The sequence below is a fragment of the Anomaloglossus baeobatrachus genome, chromosome 8 (assembly GCF_048569485.1).
Source record: "Anomaloglossus baeobatrachus isolate aAnoBae1 chromosome 8, aAnoBae1.hap1, whole genome shotgun sequence".
Lineage (NCBI taxonomy): Eukaryota > Metazoa > Chordata > Amphibia > Anura > Aromobatidae > Anomaloglossus > Anomaloglossus baeobatrachus.
In genome coordinates, this window is record NC_134360.1 from 5,098,578 (window position 1) to 5,117,568 (window position 18,991).

At 52.8% G+C, this 18,991-nt stretch overlaps 1 protein-coding gene across 2 annotated transcripts in view; it reads left to right on the top strand.

The window, feature by feature from the left end:
* Positions 1 to 18,991, top strand: part of VGLL4 (vestigial like family member 4) — a 160,328-nt gene that overhangs the window by 14,224 nt on the left and 127,113 nt on the right. For both annotated transcript variants that reach the window (XM_075321264.1, XM_075321262.1), the window contains exon 2: positions 9,917 to 9,993. In XM_075321264.1, coding sequence (XP_075177379.1) covers positions 9,930 to 9,993 — 64 coding nt within the window. In that variant the 5' untranslated portion in view covers positions 9,917 to 9,929. The remainder of the gene's footprint in view (positions 1 to 9,916; positions 9,994 to 18,991) is intronic.

Here is an 18,991-nt window from a genome sequence, read left to right on the forward strand (position 1 = left end):
GCCCCCCCAGGGAAGTCCTGAGCCACGCCCCCCCAGGGAAGTCCTGAGCCACGCCCCCCCAGGGAAGTCCTGAGCCACGCCCCCCCAGGGAAGTCCTGAGCCACGCCCCCCCAGGGAAGTCCTGAGCCACGCCCCCCCAGGGAAGTCCTGAGCCACGCCCCCCCAGGGAAGTCCTGAGCCACGCCCCCCCAGGGAAGTCCTGAGCCACGCCCCCCCAGGGAAGTCCTGAGCCACGCCCCCCCAGGGAAGTCCTGAGCCACGCCCCCCCAGGGAAGTCCTGAGCCACGCCCCCCAGGGAAGTCCTGAGCCACGCCCCCCAGGGAAGTCCTGAGCCACGCCCCCCAGGGAAGTCCTGAGCCACGCCCCCCCAGGGAAGTCCTGAGCCACGCTCCCCCAGGGAAGTCCTGAGCCACGCCCCCCAGGGAAGTCCTGAGCCACGCCCCCCCAGGGAAGTCCTGAGCCACGCCCCCCCAGGGAAGTCCTGAGCCACGCCCCCCCAGGGAAGTCCTGAGCCACGCCCCCCCAGGGAAGTCCTGAGCCACGCCCCCCAGGGAAGTCCTGAGCCACGCCCCCCCAGGGAAGTCCTGAGCCACGCCCCCCCCAGGGAAGTCCTGAGCCACGCCCCCCCCAGGGAAGTCCTGAGCCACGCCCCCCCCAGGGAAGTCCTGAGCCACGCCCCCCCCAGGGAAGTCCTGAGCCACGCCCCCCCCAGGGAAGTCCTGAGCCACGCTCCCCCAGGGAAGTCCTGAGCCACGCTCCCCCAGGGAAGTCCTGAGCCACGCTCCCCCAGGGAAGTCCTGAGCCACGCTCCCCCAGGGAAGTCCTGAGCCACGCTCCCCCAGGGAAGTCCTGAGCCACGCTCCCCCAGGGAAGTCCTGAGCCACGCTCCCCCAGGGAAGTCCTGAGCCACGCTCCCCCAGGGAAGTCCTGAGCCACGCCCCCTTGTTCAGACCTTATGTTGGACACCTGTGCATACAGTTTACTACCCTAGAAGCATCTGGCAGCGCTCGACCTTGTGCCCGCGGCTCTCACCCAAAAGGCCCTAGTTTGAATCTATCTGAATGATAGGTAGATATATATATGTGTGTGTGTAATATATATTATAATATATTAACCATTTTTTTGGATTTCGGTTGTCAGATGGTGTATTGTTATAGGGGAACCGCTAAGGATAGGGGTCAATTCGATGTGATAACTATAAAATACATTTTTAAGGAGGTTCTGTGAGCAGTGCACCCCCCCGACTCCTCGTGTGCAGGCTTCAGCGATGACTTGCTTTATTTGCTCCTCTTATTAATAGCTGTTTGCTGTAGTGTTTGTGTCTTCAGCTGACAATTATGAATACGCTGCCGCTATACACCTTTAGTATTGGCTTACCCCTTGGGGGGGGAAAAACAATCGGGCCTGTTGAAATCCAACATGTCTGATCGTTAAACATTTGTGAGGTGGAGAGTTCAGAAAGAACCATGTCCCCGAGTCGTCTGAACACACCGGGTGTGGGATCCTTTATTTCAGGGTGTATTGGCCCCTTATTTACAATGACCGTCTGGTGATGTAGAACATTTGATACTTGCATTAATGCGAGTGTAAAGAAGATTGCTGCAAATGAAGGATTTGGAAGGCCGTCCTCTCACCGCTGCTCCCGGGACATAAAACATTGATGCGTGTGTCATGGCTGGAAACCGTCCAAACGCCAAGAAATATCTCATCAACAAGTGTAAAGACTAAGAAATCAGGTCACAGATACCCGGTGTAGGGAATAGTGGGGGGCCAGATACCCGGTGTAGGGAATAGTGGGGGGCCAGATACCCGGTGTAGGGAATAGTGGGGGGCCAGATACCCGGTGTAGGGGAATAGTGGGGGGCCAGATACCCGGTGTAGGGAATAGTGGAGGGCCAGATACCCGGTGTAAGGAATAGTGGGGGGCCAGATACCCGGTGTAAGGAATAGTGGGGGGCCAGATACCCGGTGTAGGGAATAGTGGGGGGCCAGATACCCGGTGTAGGGAATAGTGGGGGGCCAGATACACGGTGTAAGGAATAGTGGGGGGCCAGATACCCGGTGTAAGGAATAGTGGGGTGCCAGATACTCGGTGTAAGGAATAGTGGGGGGCCAGATACGCGGTGTAAGGAATAGTGGGATGCCAGATACGCGGTGTAAGTAATAGTGGGGTGCCCTGTGATGAAGGTGACGTGCGGGTGCCGGTAGCTCAGTCTGTCCGGCGTGGGGCTGAGACCACTGTATTGTATAATGCAGTAATAGTGCCGCCACAGACAGGGGTGTGGCGGGGGCCGGGGCGCTGCGATGATGGGTAAGGCTCGTAGACTGAACCTTTGTGATTTGGTGAAAAACTAGGGAGGCCCTAGAGATCCATAGGGACAGGCTCGCTGCTTTTAGCCCCCACGTTCATGAGCTCAATAATATGCGGCTGGAGCAATAATATACAGTGTAACATTGGAGATTTTGGTAATAGACATTGTCGTCTGGAATGTGTCCCCCTATGAGCCCCAAAATTATTATGGGGGACTGTGATGGCGTGTAGATGACAAGGCGGCACCCGTTTTGGTTATGTTGTTGGACCTTTTTTCATGTTATGAAGGTGGGGAAATGTATTAGAATTATGTCTGGGGAATAATCCCAAGAACAGACCCTTCCGGGCTCCATCTTGGCTGGAGCAGAGGAGCTCACGCTTGTCTCTGCGCCTTGCATTGTCTATGGGACTGCTGGAGCAGAGGAGCTCACCCATGGCCTCTGCTCCTTGCATTGTCTATGTGACTGTTGGAGAGGAGGAGTTCCTGCTTGGCCTCTGCGCCTTACATTGTCCATGGGACTGTTGGAGAGGAGGAGTTCCTGCTTGGCCTCTGCTCCCTGCATTGTCTATGGGACTGCTGAAGCGGAGGTACTCACCCATGGCCTCTGCTCCTTGCATTGTCTATGGGACTGTTGGAGCGGAGGAGCTCCCGCTTGGCCTCTGCTCCCTGCATTGTCTATGGGACTGTTGGAGCGGAGGAGCTCCCGCTTGGCCTCTGCGCCTTACATTGTCCATGGGACTGTTGGAGCGGAGGACCTCCCGCTTGGCCTATGCTCCTTGCATTGTCTATGGGACTGCTGGAGCGGAGGTACTCACCCATGGCCTCTGCTCCTTGCATTGTCTATGGGACTGTTGGAGCGGAGGAGCTCCCGCTTGGCCTCTGCTCCCTGCATTGTCTATGGGACTGCTGGAGTGGAGGTGCTCACCCATGGCCTCTACTCCCTGCATTGTCTATGGGACTGCTGGAGTGGAGGAGCTCACCCATGGCCTCTGCTCCTTGCATTGTCTATGGGACTGCTGGAGCGGAGGTGCTCACCCATGGCCTCTGCTCCCTGCATTGTCTATGGGACTGCTGGAGCGGAGGTGCTCACCCATGGGCTCTGCTCCCTGCATTGTCTATGGGACTGCTGGAGCGGAGGTGCTCACCCATGGCCTCTGCTCCCTGCATTGTCTATGGGACTGTTGGAGCGGAGGAGCTCCCGCTTGGCCTCTGCTCCCTGCATTGTCTATGGGACTGCTGGAGCGGAGGTGCTCACCCATGGCCTCTGCTCCTTGCATTGTCTATGGGACTGCTGGAGCGGAGGTGCTCACCCATGGCCTCTGCTCCCTGCATTGTCTATGGGACTGCTGGAGTGGAGGTGCTCACCCATGGCCTCTGGTCCTTGCATTGTCTATGGGACTGCTGGAGCGGAGGTGCTCACCCATGGCCTCTGCTCCTTGCATTGTCTATGGGACTGCTGGAGCGGAGGAGCTCACCCATGGCCTCTGCTCCTTGCATTGTCTATGGGACTGCTGGAGCGGAGTAGCTCACCCATGGCCTCTGCTCCTTGCATTGTCTATGGGACTGCTGGAGCGGAGGTGCTCACCCATGGCCTCTGCTCCTTGCATTGTCTATGGGATTGCTGGAGCGGAGGAGCTCACCCATGGCCTCTGCTCCTTGCATTGTCTATGGGACTGCTGGAGTGGAGGTGCTCACCCATGGCCTCTGCTCCTTGCATTGTCTATGGGACTGCTGGAGCTGCGGAGTACAGTGCCCGGCTATTTTTACAAGTCCCATAGACCATGATTAGAGGAGAAGCTCTACTACCTCTGCCCCATCCAAATTATAACTCTACAGTGACCTGTTGTCAGGATAGCCGGGGTCCATCTCCTGAATCCTCAGCAATCCGCCTCTCTGGATACGGGGTATCTTAGGGTTTTGGGAGAACCACCGTTCAGGTGGAGAAATCTCGGCGAGATGAAGAGTATGTTGGGCTTTAATAGGACGCTGTACACATTAGATGGCAATGTTCTCTGAGATGTCGGCCGGTGGCTTATCTCCGGAGTCATGCGTGTGATTGACGTCTCCGCCGACCATCAAGCGTAAAACGCTCCCAAATATGAGACTGTCGGCCGAGCCTGGTGATATCGGCGGGATCAGCCAACAGCACTCTGTGCTCGGGGGTCTCAGCAAAGAGTATGATTGTGTGGATTATTACCATCCCGGAATCTCTCGGGGGCGCAGACGCTGCATTGTCCATTATACTCTATGCAGATGAGTATTGTGCTGGGTACAATGCTTGTGATTGTACAGAGCTGCTGTCCCCCGGATTATGGTGCTGACCGCCTGCTATTGTGTGATTCGTGGCTCTGTCCTCCGTGGATGCTCGGCCTGGGTGTCAGCCGTAGTCTGGACCTGCGCGCAGCCTGCTGTGCCGGCCTGGTGAGCGCTCGCATTGTTCGGCTCTTGTGGCATTGATGAAATCCTTCACATTTTTCACATTCTCTCTCTGGAAACAATTTGTGGAAGTTCAGTGACACGCTGTCTTCCAGTAACAGCGATGAGCCGGCTCCTCCTGCGTCACACGCGTGTGGAATGTCCTGGTGGGAAGTGAAGCAATCGCCATCCACGGAGTCCGTCACCAGCCGTGGCCCAGCACTCCACTGTTTATTATGGGAACACAGTGTGCACGCTGGGATCCGCTGCACATGGACGTGTGACGCTGCACTGCGCTGCTGTGGGGGGAGGAGGTGCATGTTTGTTATTGTCATCTTTTACAAATCCTCATGTTTCTGTATCTACACTGATAACTGAATTCTGATAATACTTCTGTCCGGTTTATAATCTATCGTGACCACGATGATTCCTGCATATAAAGCAATGTCTGGGGCCCGTTCACATGTGGCGGATACGCTGTGTATAAAGCAATGTCTGGAGCCCGTTCACATGTGGCGGATACGCTGTGTATAAAGCAATGTCTGGAGCCCGTTCACATGTGGCGGATACGCTGTGTATAAAGCAATGTCTGGAGCCCGTTCACATGTTGCGGATATGCTGTGTATAAAGCAATGTCTGGGGCCCGTTCACATGTTGGGTATACGCTGTGTATAAAGCAGTGTCTGGGGCCCGTTCACATGTGGCGTATACGCTGTGTATAAAGCAGTGTCTGGAGCCCGTTCACATGTGGCGGATACGCTGTGTATAAAGCAATGTCTGGGGCCCGTTCACATGTGGCGGATACGCTGTGTATAAAGCAATGTCTGGAGCCCGTTCACATGTGGCGGATACGCTGTGTATAAAGCAATGTCTGGAGCCCGTTCACATGTGGCGGATACGCTGTGTATAAAGCAATGTCTGGAGCCCGTTCACATGTGGCGGATACGCTGTGTATAAAGCAATGTCTGGAGCCCGTTCACATGTGGCGGATACGCTGTGTATAAAGCAATGTCTGGGGCCCGGTCACATGTGGCGGATACGCTGTGTATAAAGCAATGTCTGGGGCCCGGTCACATGTGGCGGATACGCTGTGTATAAAGCAATGTCTGGAGCCCGTTCACAGGTGGCGGATACGCTGTGTATAAAGCAATGTCTGGGGCCCGGTCACATGTGGCGGATACGCTGTGTATAAAGCAATGTCTGGTGCCCGTTCACAGGTGGCGGATATGCTGTGTATAAAGCAATGTCTGGGGCCCGTTCACAGGTGGCGGATACGCTGTGTATAAAGCAATGTCTGGAGCCCGTTCACATGTGGCAGATACGCTGTGTATAAAGCAAAATCTGGGGCCCGGTCACAGGTGGCGGATACGCTGTGTATAAAGCAATGTCTGGGGCCCGTTCACATGTGGCGGATACGCTGTGTATAAAGCAATGTCTGGTGCCCGTTCACAGGTGGCGGATATGCTGTGTATAAAGCAATGTCTGGAGCCCGTTCACATGTGGCAGATACGCTGTGTATAAAGCAATGTCTGGGGCCCGTTCACATGTGGCGGATACGCTGTGTATAAAGCAATGTCTGGGGCCCGTTCACATGTGGCGGATACGCTGTGTATAAAGCAATGTCTGGGGCCCGGTCACAGGTGGCGGATATGCTGTGTATAAAGCAATGTCTGGAGCCCGTTCACATGTGGCGGATACGCTGTGTATAAAGCAATGTCTGGGGCCCGTTCACATGTGGCAGATACGCTGTGTATAAAGCAATGTCTGGAGCCCGTTCACATGTGGCAGATACGCTGTGTATAAAGCAGTGTGTCTGGGGCCCGTTCACATGTGGCGGATACGCTGTGTATAAAGCAATGTCTGGAGCTCGTTCACATGTGGCGGATACGCTGTGTATAAAGCAATGTCTGGGGCCCGTTCACATGTGGCAGATACGCTGTGTATAAAGCAGTGTCTGGGGCCCGGTCACATGTGGCAGATACGCTGTGTATAAAGCAGTGTCTGGGGCCCGGTCACAGGTGGCAGATACGCTGTGTATAAAGCAATGTCTGGAGCCCGTTCACATGTGGCAGATACGCTGTGTATAAAGCAGTGTCTGGGGCCCGGTCACATGTGGCAGATACGCTGTGTATAAAGCAATGTCTGGAGCCCGTTCACATGTGGCGGATACGCTGTCTATAAAGCAATGTCTGGGGCCCGTTCACATGTGGCAGATATGCTGTGTATAAAGCAATGTCTGGAGCCCGTTCACATGTGGCGGATACGCTGTCTATAAAGCAATGTCTGGGGCCCGGTCACATGTGGCAGATATGCTGTGTATAAAGCAATGTCTGGGGCCCGTTCACAGGTGGCGGATATGCTGTGTATAAAGCAATGTCTGGGGCCCGGTCACAGGTGGCGGATATGCTGTGTATAAAGCAATGTCTGGGGCCCGTTCACAGGTGGCGGATATGCTGTGTATAAAGCAATGTCTGGGGCCCGTTCACAGGTGGCGGATATGCTGTGTATAAAGCAATGTCTGGGGCCCGGTCACATGTGGCGGATACGCTGTGTATAAAGCAATGTCTGGGGCCTGGTCACAGGTGGCGGATACGCTGTGTATAAAGCAATGTCTGGGGCCCGTTCACATGTGGCGGATACGCTGTGTATAAAGCAATGTCTGGAGCCCGTTCACATGTGGCGGATACGCTGTGTATAAAGCAATGTCTGGGGCCCGTTCACAGGTGGCGGATACGCTGTCTATAAAGCAATGTCTGGGGCCCGTTCACATGTGGCGGATACGCTGTGTATAAAGCAATGTCTGTGGCCCGTTCACATGTGGCGGATACGCTGTCTATAAAGCAATGTCTGGGGCCCGTTCACATGTGGCGGATACGCTGTGTATAAAGCAATGTCTGGGGCCCGTTCACAGGTGGCGGATACGCTGTGTATAAAGCAATGTCTGGGGCCCGTTCACATGTGGCGGATACGCTGTGTATAAAGCAATGTCTGGGGCCCGGTCACAGGTGGCGGACACGCTGTGTATCTGCTGTGTATCTGCTGTGTATCTGCTGTGTATCTGCTGTGTATCTGCTGTCTGCATGTTACAGGCTATTTGCAGCGTGTTACAATGCAAGTGAAGGGGGTGAGGCGTCATCACATTGCGCTGATCAGTGCGTGCTTCATGTACAGATTGAACGGCTTGTAGCCAGTCACAGTGTAGATGGGAAATCCGGCCGCATCCATACCAGCCCCTCGCCCCATTATGCGCAGAACTGGGGCCGCACGCCTGGGGCAAGAAGCATGGACAGAGGGGTGAAGGCATTGCCCTATCACAGTACTGCATTTTGTGCTGTGTACCCCTCCTGATCACCTCTGCTCGGATGTGGAGCTGTCACAGGCAGGACGGAGATCTGGGTACCCGGCTTTCTGATGTGTGATGGTCCCACAGACCCCGTACTGCTGATTTATCCCCTTGGCTGGTGGCCCACGCTCTTGATTGCCTGCAGTTCCCTTTTATTGATGTGTCATGATCTACTGTGTTCCCCAGAAGATGCGCTAGGGCTTATTCAAGAGATGTCTTAATTTTCCCATCAACAAGCCACATTTATTCACATATAATCATGCCATGATATTCTGGAGCAACATTTATTATTCTCAATATACTGCTAAGTTTACCCCCAAAAGAAAGCAGACACCCCCCAAAAGAATCACACTTACCAGACCCCAAACAATTAGAGTTGGCAAGTGAATGGGCTCTCACATACAAATCTGCCTCACTGTCAGGTCCCCTGCGTTCTACAGCGGTGGCTCCCCCTGGTGACTGGAAGCAGTATCACTAGTGCGGAGGGATTCTGGTATCCGATCTGTGTGTGAGAGCCGCAGTGCAATGCAGCTGGAATGATGAGGGACCTGACAGCAACGCAGATCTGTGTGTGAGAGCCGCAGTGCAATGCAGCTGGAATGGTGAGGACCTGACAGCGACGCAGATCTGTGTGTGAGAGCCGCAGTGCAATGCAGCTGGAACGGCGAGGGACCTGACAGCGACACAGATCTGTGTGTGAGAGCCGCAGTGCAATGCAGCTGGAACGGCGAGGGACCTGACAGCAACGCAGATCTGTGTGTGAGAGCCGCAGTGCAATGCAGCTGGAATGGTGAGGACCTGACAGCGACGCAGATCTGTGTGTGAGAGCCGCAGTGTAATGCAGCTGGAATGGTGAGGACCTGACAGCGACGCAGATCTGTGTGTGAGAGCCGCAGTGCAATGCAGCTGGAATGGTGAGGACCTGACAGCGACACAGATCTGTGTGTGAGAGCCGCAGTGCAATGCAGCTGGAATGGTGAGGACCTGACAGCGACGCAGATCTGTGTGTGAGAGCCCATCCACCATATATCTATCTATCTATCTATCTATCTATCTATCTATCTATCTATATATAATGAATGAATACAGATCTGGAATACTTTGTTTATATTTCTGTGTACAATATGTTAATCTGGTGTGGAATAGTTAACGCTGCCCTGCGGAGCTGCGCTCTGGTTGACTGTGTGCTGTGGTTGGTTTCTGGATGGTCCCTAATCTGGTAATGATTCCTGTTTTATGACACAATAGAATTGCATTTGGTTAATCCTGTGAACGCGGCGTCACCGGTGCAGATCTTACTCCGCTGGAAAAAGTGTTCCTGACTTTCATTTTTCTACTTTCTTTGTATCCTGTCCCTCATCATGTAACCTGAATATTTTACCTGAATACGTCCTAATTCACACATACAGCAGGTTTTTGCTCCACCATCTGAGAGCAGCATGATGTAGAGACAGAGACCCTGATTCCATCAACGTGTCACTTACTGAGCTGTCTGTCTCCTCTGCTGCAGATCTCGCAGTTATACAGAGCTGATGAATATGCTGGACTACCTGCAGCACGCCAAGTAGTCATGTAATGATCTCCTGCTAATTAAACAGTGATTTTATCAAAACTCCACCAAGCAGCCCAGTAAGTGACACATTGTTGGAATCAGGATCTCTGCCCCTATGTTATGCTGCTCTCGGGTTAGGTGGCAAAAACCTGCTGACAGATTCCTTGTATGAGGGGGGGGGGGGGGGGTCCATAATTCTGCCCATATCTTCCCCCGGTATCGGCTCTGTGACTCCGGGTGCCATATAAATCCTTCCTACATTCCTTGTATCTAATCCCATGTTTCTTTTTATAGGGTCTTCCCAGGGATGGAGACTCCATTAGACGTACTGTCGAGAGCGGCATCTTTAGTCCACGCAGATGATGAAAAACGTGAGTATGGTTTTCTCTTGTCACATAGGACTTAGTGTCATGGAGACCCCGATATATAAAGGTGGTAGATGGAGAAGACCCCCCAGACTGTGGGGCGCAGGTGTCGCAGCCCCATTTACCTCAGAAGCGTATACATCGTGATATAAAGCTTTCAGTATAAAGCCGCCGTGTGTTGGTGCCGGACGCCCCGCGCCCCAGTTATGCAGATGTTGCCCCCCAGGTTTTGGTGCCTCCTCATATGCGGTATCTGATGCTGCATTTTTTGGCTCGTTTGTTTCTTCAATCCCCCCCCCCTCCATCCGAAACCTGCCCGAAAAAACAGCAAAACCAAAAAACAGATGAGGCCCCAGAACAAAGCCTAAAATGTCACCTACTCCTGTACGATGGAGGTCGGCTCCATATTTATCTGTCTTAACATTATTAGCAGCCAGCAAAGCGCTAATCCGGGGGCCAATCATTCCTCATTAATCATTCACCATTCCTCATTCACCATTCCTCATTCACCATTCCTCATTCACCATTCCTCATTCACCATTCCTCATTCCCCATTCCCCATTCCCCATTCCCCATTCCTCATTCCCCATTCCTCATTCCCCATTCCTCATTCACCATTCCCCATTCACCATTCCTTATTCACCATTCCCCATTCACCATTCCTTATTCACCATTCCTCATTCACCATTCCTTATTCACCATTCCCCATTCACCATTCCTTATTCACCATTCCTCATTCACCATTCCTTATTCACCATTCCCCATTCACCATTCCTTATTCCCCATTCCCCATTCCCCATTCCCCATTCCTCATTCCCCATTCCTCATTCCCCATTCCTCATTCCCCATTCCTCATTCCCCATTCCTCATTCACCATTCCTCATTCACCATTCCTCATTCACCATTCCCCATTCCTCATTCCCCATTCCCCATTCCCCATTCCTCATTCCCCATTCCTCATTCCCCATTCCTCATTCCTCATTCACCATTCCTCATTCACCATTCCTCATTCCCCATTCCTCATTCCCCATTCCTCATTCCTCATTCCTCATTCACCATTCCTCATTCACCATTCCTCATTCCCCATTCCCCATTCCTCATTCCCCATTCCTTATTCCCCATTCCTCATTCCTCATTCACCATTCCTCATTCACCATTCACCATTCCTCATTCCCCATTCCGCATTCCCCATTCCTCATTCCCCATTCCTCATTCCCCATTCCCCATTCCTCATTCCCCATTCCCCATTCCTCATTCCTCATTCACCATTCCTCATTCACCATTCCTCATTCACCATTCCTCATTCACCATTCCTCATTCACCATTCCTCATTCCTCATTCACCATTCCCCATTCCTCATTCACCATTCCTCATTCCCCATTCCTCATTCCTCATTCCCCATTCCTCATTCACCATTCCTCATTCACCATTCCTCATTCACCATTCCCCATTCCTCATTCACCATTCCTCATTCACCATTCCTCATTCCTCATTCACCATTCCTCATTCACCATTCCTCATTCACCATTCCCCATTCCTCATTCACCATTCCTCATTCCCCGTTCCTCATTCCTCATTCACCATTCCCCATTCCTCATTCCCCATTCCTCATCCCCCTTTTGTGCACCGCACCCAGTCATTGGGAACAGAAAAGGCTCTTCCCCAAAGCCACAATTGTTCACAGGGGCTTTTATGCTGAAGTATTAAGGTTTGCAGGCATTGGATAAGGGGCTTTATTCATCTGCATAGCGGCATCCATTCTCCACCAGACTCGTCCATCAGATGATCAGATCACCAGATAGAGAACCTGCACTGAACAGGTCTCCTCCAGTGTCCACTCCATCCAACATCGGCATTGTGCTTGGTGATGTACTGTTATGATCCGGAACCATGGAAGACCACCATAAACCATTGGTAAAAGGTGACAAGAGCATTGGCAACTAATCTGGCCGACCTCCCCTTACTAACCAACAACACTAGAAGTAGCCGAGGGGTGAACTAACATCCTGTGCACCGCGAACCCAGCCGGAGAACTAGCTATCATAAAGGACGGAAAGATGAATAACTCTCTGCCTCAGAAAATAGACAAGAATAGCAAGCCCCCCACATTCAAAGACTGCGGTGATATAGGAAAACACAAGACACAGAAGATAGGATTAGCAAAAGGTGAGGCCCCCACTAACTAAATGGGAAAGGATAGGAAAGGGACTGATGGTGGCCAGAGAAAAACCCTACAAAAATCCAAAAACCTGATAGTACAAAAAAGCCCTCAGATCGCTAGATCTGAACTCCGTCCTATACCAGGCGCTCTTGTCATACCAATGAACAGAAAGCAGGAACCATTACAAATTCAAGAAGCAACAAACACATGGATCTATAGGAGCAATACTCCAAACATAGCTGCAGGGAGCTTCCCAGCTAAGCAACTAGGAAGATTCCTGCATGCAAATAAACTGAAAACAACCACAGCAAATGACAAACTCAGATAAGAACAAAAAGAACCAAACAACAAATAAAGAGCCAAGCACTTATCTGGGGTATATGTGGTCTGGAGCAGGATGGAGCAGGCTGGTGAACAAAGAACAACTGACATCCGGCATAGCCTGCCAGCAGACCAGGGTTTAAATAGGCAGAGAGTTAGCAATGGAAACGCCCATTGCTCAACACACCTGGTCTCTGTCCAAACCATTCCTGGCCACAAGAGGGAGCCTCACAGCAGCAAAAGCATAACTGACATTCACAACAGTACGGCCTGGCATTGTACTTGGTGATGTACAGCTCACCATTGTGCTTGGTGGTGTATGGCTCGGCATTGTGCTTGGTGATATACAGCTCAGCATTGTGCTTGGTTATGTATGGCTCGGCATTGTGCTTGGTGATGTACGGCTCGGCATTGTGCTGGGTGATGTAGGGCTCGGCATTGTGCTTGGTGATGTACGGCTCGGCATTGTGCTTGGTGATGTACGGCTCGGCATTATGCTTGGTGATGTACGGCTCGGCATTGTGCTTGGTGATGTACGGCTCGGCATTGTGCTTGGTGATGTACGGCTCGGCATTGTGCTTGGTGATGTATGGCTCGGCATTTTGCTTGGTGGTGTACGGCTCAGCATTGTGCTTGGTGATGTATGGCTCAGCATTGTGCTTGGTGTATGGCTCGGCATTGTGCTTGGTGATATACAGCTCAGCATTGTGCTTGGTGGTGTATGGCTCGGCATTGTGCTTGGTGGTGTACGGCTCGGCATTGTGCTTGGTGGTGTACGGCTCGGCATTGTGCTTGGTGGTGTACGGCTCGGCATTGTGCTTGGTGGTGTACGGCTCGGCATTGTGCTTGGTGGTGTACGGCTCGGCATTGTGCTTGGTGGTGTATGGCTCGGCATTGTGCTTGGTGGTGTACGGCTCGGCATTGTGCTTGGTGATGTACGGCTCTGCATTGTGCTTAGTGATGTACGGCTCTGCATTGTGCTTGGTGATGTATGGCTCTGCATTGTGCTTGGTGATGTACGGCTCGGCATTGTGCTTGATGTACGGCTCGGCATTGTGCTTGATGCACGGCTCGGCATTGTGCTTGGTGATGTACGGCTCGGCATTGTGCTTGGTGATGCTCGGCATTGTGCTTGGTGATGTACGGCTCGGCATTGTGCTTGGTGATGCACGGCTCGGCATTGTGCTTGGTGATGTACGTCTGCTGCAGCTGATCGGCAATGAAGCTCCTGGCAGGCACAGTGTTTGTAATAAAATACCTGAATTGAATGACTGTGAGGCCCAGCACTTTTGCCCATGGGGTGTCGGTACTTTTTTGGCTGGCTGTAAGGTCCGTGCAGCGTATAGATGGAAACCCTCCTATGTCACATCAGCTTGAATGACAGACTCCTGTGATCTGGCATTGCGGTAGGCTGAATTCGGACGCCGTATCGGTGAGAATGGCCGCGTGCCTGCACGGTCATGCCCCGGATTCCCTTCTCACTGACTGCTGTTACTCAGGTTATTGGTTTCTTGTAAAACGAAATAGAAAAGCTACTTAGTATTCTATAACTCTCTCCTCCGTGCTGCACCTTCCTACTTTTCAGACTTCTCTGCCACCTTTCTTCTTGTGGCCTACATCAAGCATCGAGCATTCCTCTGCGTCCAGCTCTTCTCTGGTGCTGCATCAATATTCTGGACTTCACTGCCTTCCATCACTGGGATCATTTTGGATGAATGAGACGTCGCAGTTGTATTTTTTCCATAGATTTGGAGCATTTATGTTGGTGACACTTGTTGGACTCTCCTGTGGACGGCCGGTGTTCTCCGGCAGTGCACGGCTCATATATTTATGTCGGTGACGCTTGTTGGATTCTCTGGTGGACGGCCAGTGTTCTCCGGCTGTGTACGGCTCATCGGTGACGCTTGTTGGACTCTCCTGTGGACGTCCGGTGTTCTCCGGCAGCGCACGGCTCATCGGTGATACTTGTTGGACTCTCCGGTGGATGGCCGGTGTTCTCTGGCAGCGCACGGATCATCGGTGATACTTGTTGGAGTCTCTTATGGACGGCCGGTGTTCTCCGGCAGTGCACGGCTCATCGGTGATACTTGTTGGACTCTCCTGTGGACTGCCGTTGTTCTCCGGCAGTGCACGGCTCATCGGTGACGCTTATTGGACTCTCCTGTGGACGGCTGGTGTTCTCCGGCAGCGCACGGATCATCGGTGATACTTGTTGGAGTCTCTTATGGACGGCCGGTGTTCTCTGACAGTGCATGGCTCATCGGTGATACTTGTTGGACTCTCCTGTGGACTGCCGGTGTTCTCTGGCAGTGCACGGCTCATCGGTGATACTTGTTGGAGTCTCTTATGGACGGCCGGTGTTCTCCGGCAGTGCCCGGCTCATCGGTGATACTTGTTGGAGTCTCTTATGGACGGCCGGTGTTCTCTGGCAGTGCACGGCTCATCGGTGATACTTGTTGGAGTCTCTTATGGACGGCCGGTGTTCTCCGGCAGTGCACGGCTCATCGGTGATACTTGTTGGAGTCTCCTGTGGACTGCCGGTGTTCTCTGGCAGTGCACGGATCATCGGTGATACTTGTTGGAGTCTCTTATGGACGGCCGGTGTTCTCCGGCAGTGCCCGGCTCATCGGTGATACTTGTTGGAGTCTCTTATGGACGGCCGGTGTTCTCTGGCAGTGCACGGCTCATCGGTGATACTTGTTGGACTTTCCTGTGGACGGCCGGTGTTCTCTGGCAGTGCATGGCTCATCGGTGATACTTGTTGGAGTCTCTTATGGACGGCCGGTGTTCTCTGGCAGTGCACGGCTCATCGGTGATAATTGTTAGTCTCTTCTGGACGGCCGGTGTTCTCTGGCAGTGCACGACTCATCAGTGATACTTGTTGGAGTCTCTTATGGACGGCCGGTGTTCTCTGGCAGTGCACGGCTCATCGGTGATACTTGTTGGAGTCTCTTATGGACGGCCGGTGTTCTCTGGCAGTGCACGGCTCATCGGTGATACTTGTTGGAGTCTCTTATGGACGGCCGGTGTTCTCTGGCAGCGCACAGCTCATCGGTGATACTTGTTGGACTTTCCTGTGGACGGCCGGTGTTCTCCGGCAGCGCACGGCTCATATATTTATGTTTCCCAAGGCCGTTACTAGCTTTGTGTAAGCGATCCGGCGTCTGGTGACACTTGATTCGTTTTTCACAGCTGCACCTATGTCAATAACACCTGAACTTTCGGGTGACTTGTTTGTTCAGCCTGTTTGCACACCTTCTGCATCACTCATTACTAGACCCTGGCAGCCATGACACTGGTTTTGCGGCTGCTGTGGGACAATTTATAACTAATTGACTTAAGTTTGACCTTTTACCATCAACCTTCACTTCACACCCCCATTCCCAATCCCTAAGTTCTTTGACTAATGATCACTGAAGGGATCAGTCTGTGCACCTATTTAGCACATTTTGTACAAAGGGCCATGGGGTTATTGACCCTAATAGATTGTTACTAAAATGGAAGACCCCAAAGTTTAGCTCTCGGTGTAATCCAATAAAGGGGTTGTCCACTATTAAATTTGTGACTTCTTGTTAGAATAGCTCATCATCTCCAGGGGTCCAATACTTTTGCATCCCACCGATCAGCAGTTATCGCTTTTGGCGTTGAGGATATGTAAGTGGTGCACGGAGCGGAGTACTGCGGCTCTTTACTCCGTTAGTGACGGAACTCGGACAATAAGGCTATTTGCCCACGGGAGCTTGCTTCTGCGGATTTTGCCGCGGAAAACCTGCGGATTTATCTTAATTTTCTAGATAAATCTGCAGGTTTCAGCAAGTACAGTGTGAGATGCCGAGGGGAGAAGTACTAGAGAACAGGTATGTTTCCCCTCGGTTCATTTCATATGTCTCCATGTATTGATTGTGGAGCGGTTGGCCCATGCAAATGGGCTGGGAAAAGTTGGGAAAGTTATGTCTGGCTCAGCAATAAGGTAGTCACTGAAACCTGTTTATTTCAGTGTAATTTTGGGCTCGGCTTTTCCTGGAGCAATCAGTAGGAATGGCAGTGGGACTAGTTGCTCCCTTCTCCACATTCAATCCAGGGTTTTGATTCCTCACTGGATCAGCTGAAATAATCAGGAGGCATTCAGAACAGAGAGCCTGCTGAGGAGAGCAGGACAGGCTCATGGCTGCTGGGGCTGAGACTCCATACCTCCACTGGCTGTGCTGAGGAGAGCAGGACAGGTTCATGGCTGCTGGGGCTGAGACTCCATACCTCCACTGGCTGTGCTGAGGAGAGCAGGACAGGCTCATGGCTGCTGGGGCTGAGACTCCATACCTCCACTGGCTGTGCTGAGCAGAGCAGGACAGGCTCATGGCTGCTGGGGCTGAGACTCCATACCTCCACTGGCTGTGCTGAGGAGAGCAGTCCAGGCTGATGGCTGCTGGGGCTGAGACTCCATACCTCCACTGGCTGTGCTGAGGAGAGCAGTCCAGGCTCATGGCTGCTGGGGCTGAGACTCCATACCTCCACTGGCTGTGCTGAGGAGAGCAGGACAGGCTCATGGCTGCTGGTGCTGAGACTCCATACCTCCACTGGCTGTGCTGAGGAGAGCAGTCCAGGCTCATGGCTGCTTGGGCTGAGACTCCATACCTCCACTGGCTGTGCTGAGGAGAGCAGTGCAGGCTCATGGCTGCTGGTGCTGAGGCTCCATACCTCCACTGGCTGTGCTGAGGAGAGCAGTGCAGGCTCATGGCTGCTGGGGCTGAGACTCCATACCTCCACTGGCTGTGCTGAGGAGAGCAGTACAGGCTCATGGCTGCTGGTGCTGAGGCTCCATACCTCCACTGGCTGTGCTGAGGAGAGCAGTCCAGGCTCATGGCTGCTGGGGCTGAGACTCCATACCTCTGCTTGCTGTGCTGAGGAGAGCAGTACAGGCTCATGGCTGCTGGTGCTGAGGCTCCATACCTCCACTGGCTGTGCTGAGGAGAACAGTCCAGGCTCATGGCTGCTGGGGCTGAGACTCCATACCTCCACTGGCTGTGCTGAGGAGAGCAGTGCAGGCTCATGGCTGCTGGGGCTGAGACTCCATACCTCCACTGGCTGTGCTGAGGAGAGCAGTGCAGGCTCATGGCTGCTGGGGCTGAGACTCCATACCTCCACTGGCTGTGCTGAGGAGAGCAGTCCAGGCTCATGGCTGCTGGGGCTGAGCCTCCATACCTCTGCTTGCTGTGCTGAGGAGAGCAGGACAGGCTCATGGCTGCTGGGGCTGAGACTCCATACCTCCACTGGCTGTGCTGAGGAGAGCAGGACAGGCTCATGGCTGCTGGGGCTGAGACTCCATACCTCCACTGGCTGTGCTGAGGAGAGCAGGACAGGCTCATGGCTGCTGGGGCTGAGACTCCATACCTCCACTGGCTGTGCTGAGGAACCCACACAGTAAGAGAATACTGTTTTGTTTGTTACATAGGTTTATTTTGTAGTTAGCATTCTGTTGTTAGTGGCCAGACGGCCTTAGACGTTTATTTTCCTGTTTTTGCATGTGTAACACTGAAGGATAAATGTACACAATAAACATGGCAGTGGCCGTATCTGTTTGGAACCTGCCGCTGTCATCTGTGAATCCATAGCCACTCGCTTGGACCAACGCAAAGATCCCAGCTGAGCTATATCCCCTGTCTCACAACAGACACTCCCCATGTTATCCTATGGGACATGGGGAGTGTCTGTGTCCATGCTGCGGTATGTACGGCTGCGGATGTCCCGCAGCCGCACATAGCTGCATGTCAATTATTCCTGCGGAAATCCCGCCTCTCCACTATGGACATAGAGGCCGGGACGTCTCCACTATGGAGATAGAGGCTGGGACTTCCGCAGGTAAGTCGCACAAATGTCCGCAGGTTTACCGTAGCTGTTTTGCTGGAATCCCGCAGCAATGGATAGCTGCGTATTCCGGGGATCAGCTGCGGGAAACCTGCGGTCGTACACGCGGATATATCCGCGGGTACATAGTCCCGTGGGCACATAGCCTTAGAGCTGAGCTGCAGGACTTGAGGAAACGCATTACACAGAGCTGTAGGCCCCGCTCCGTACATTGTTTCCATCAGCCGCCGGCAGAGCTGATAACAGCTGATCTGTTCAGGTGCCGGGTGTCCAATCCCCTCATATCTTATATTGATGACTTATCCGTGGGATAAATCATCATTGTACTAAATAGTGGACAACCCCTTTTAATGGCCGCCAATCCACCTTTTTACCATTGTCATTTACAGGCTTTTTTGTACGGCATTGTGTTTATGCTCCACGGGAGATAATGGCCGGGAGGAGGTGGATTGTTGCCTTCCCGGCTGCTCGTGCGCTGTGCATACACCAGAGACACCAGTCTGGCCACCTCTTCCATTGCTCCCAGTGATCCGGTGATTGCCGGGTGAAAGCTCAGTCTACAGGCCCCATACATTTGGCCTAATAATCATACAGCCGACGGTCTGGTCTCCCAACAGCCCCATACATATAAACGTTCAGCTCAGCCAATTTGTCATTATC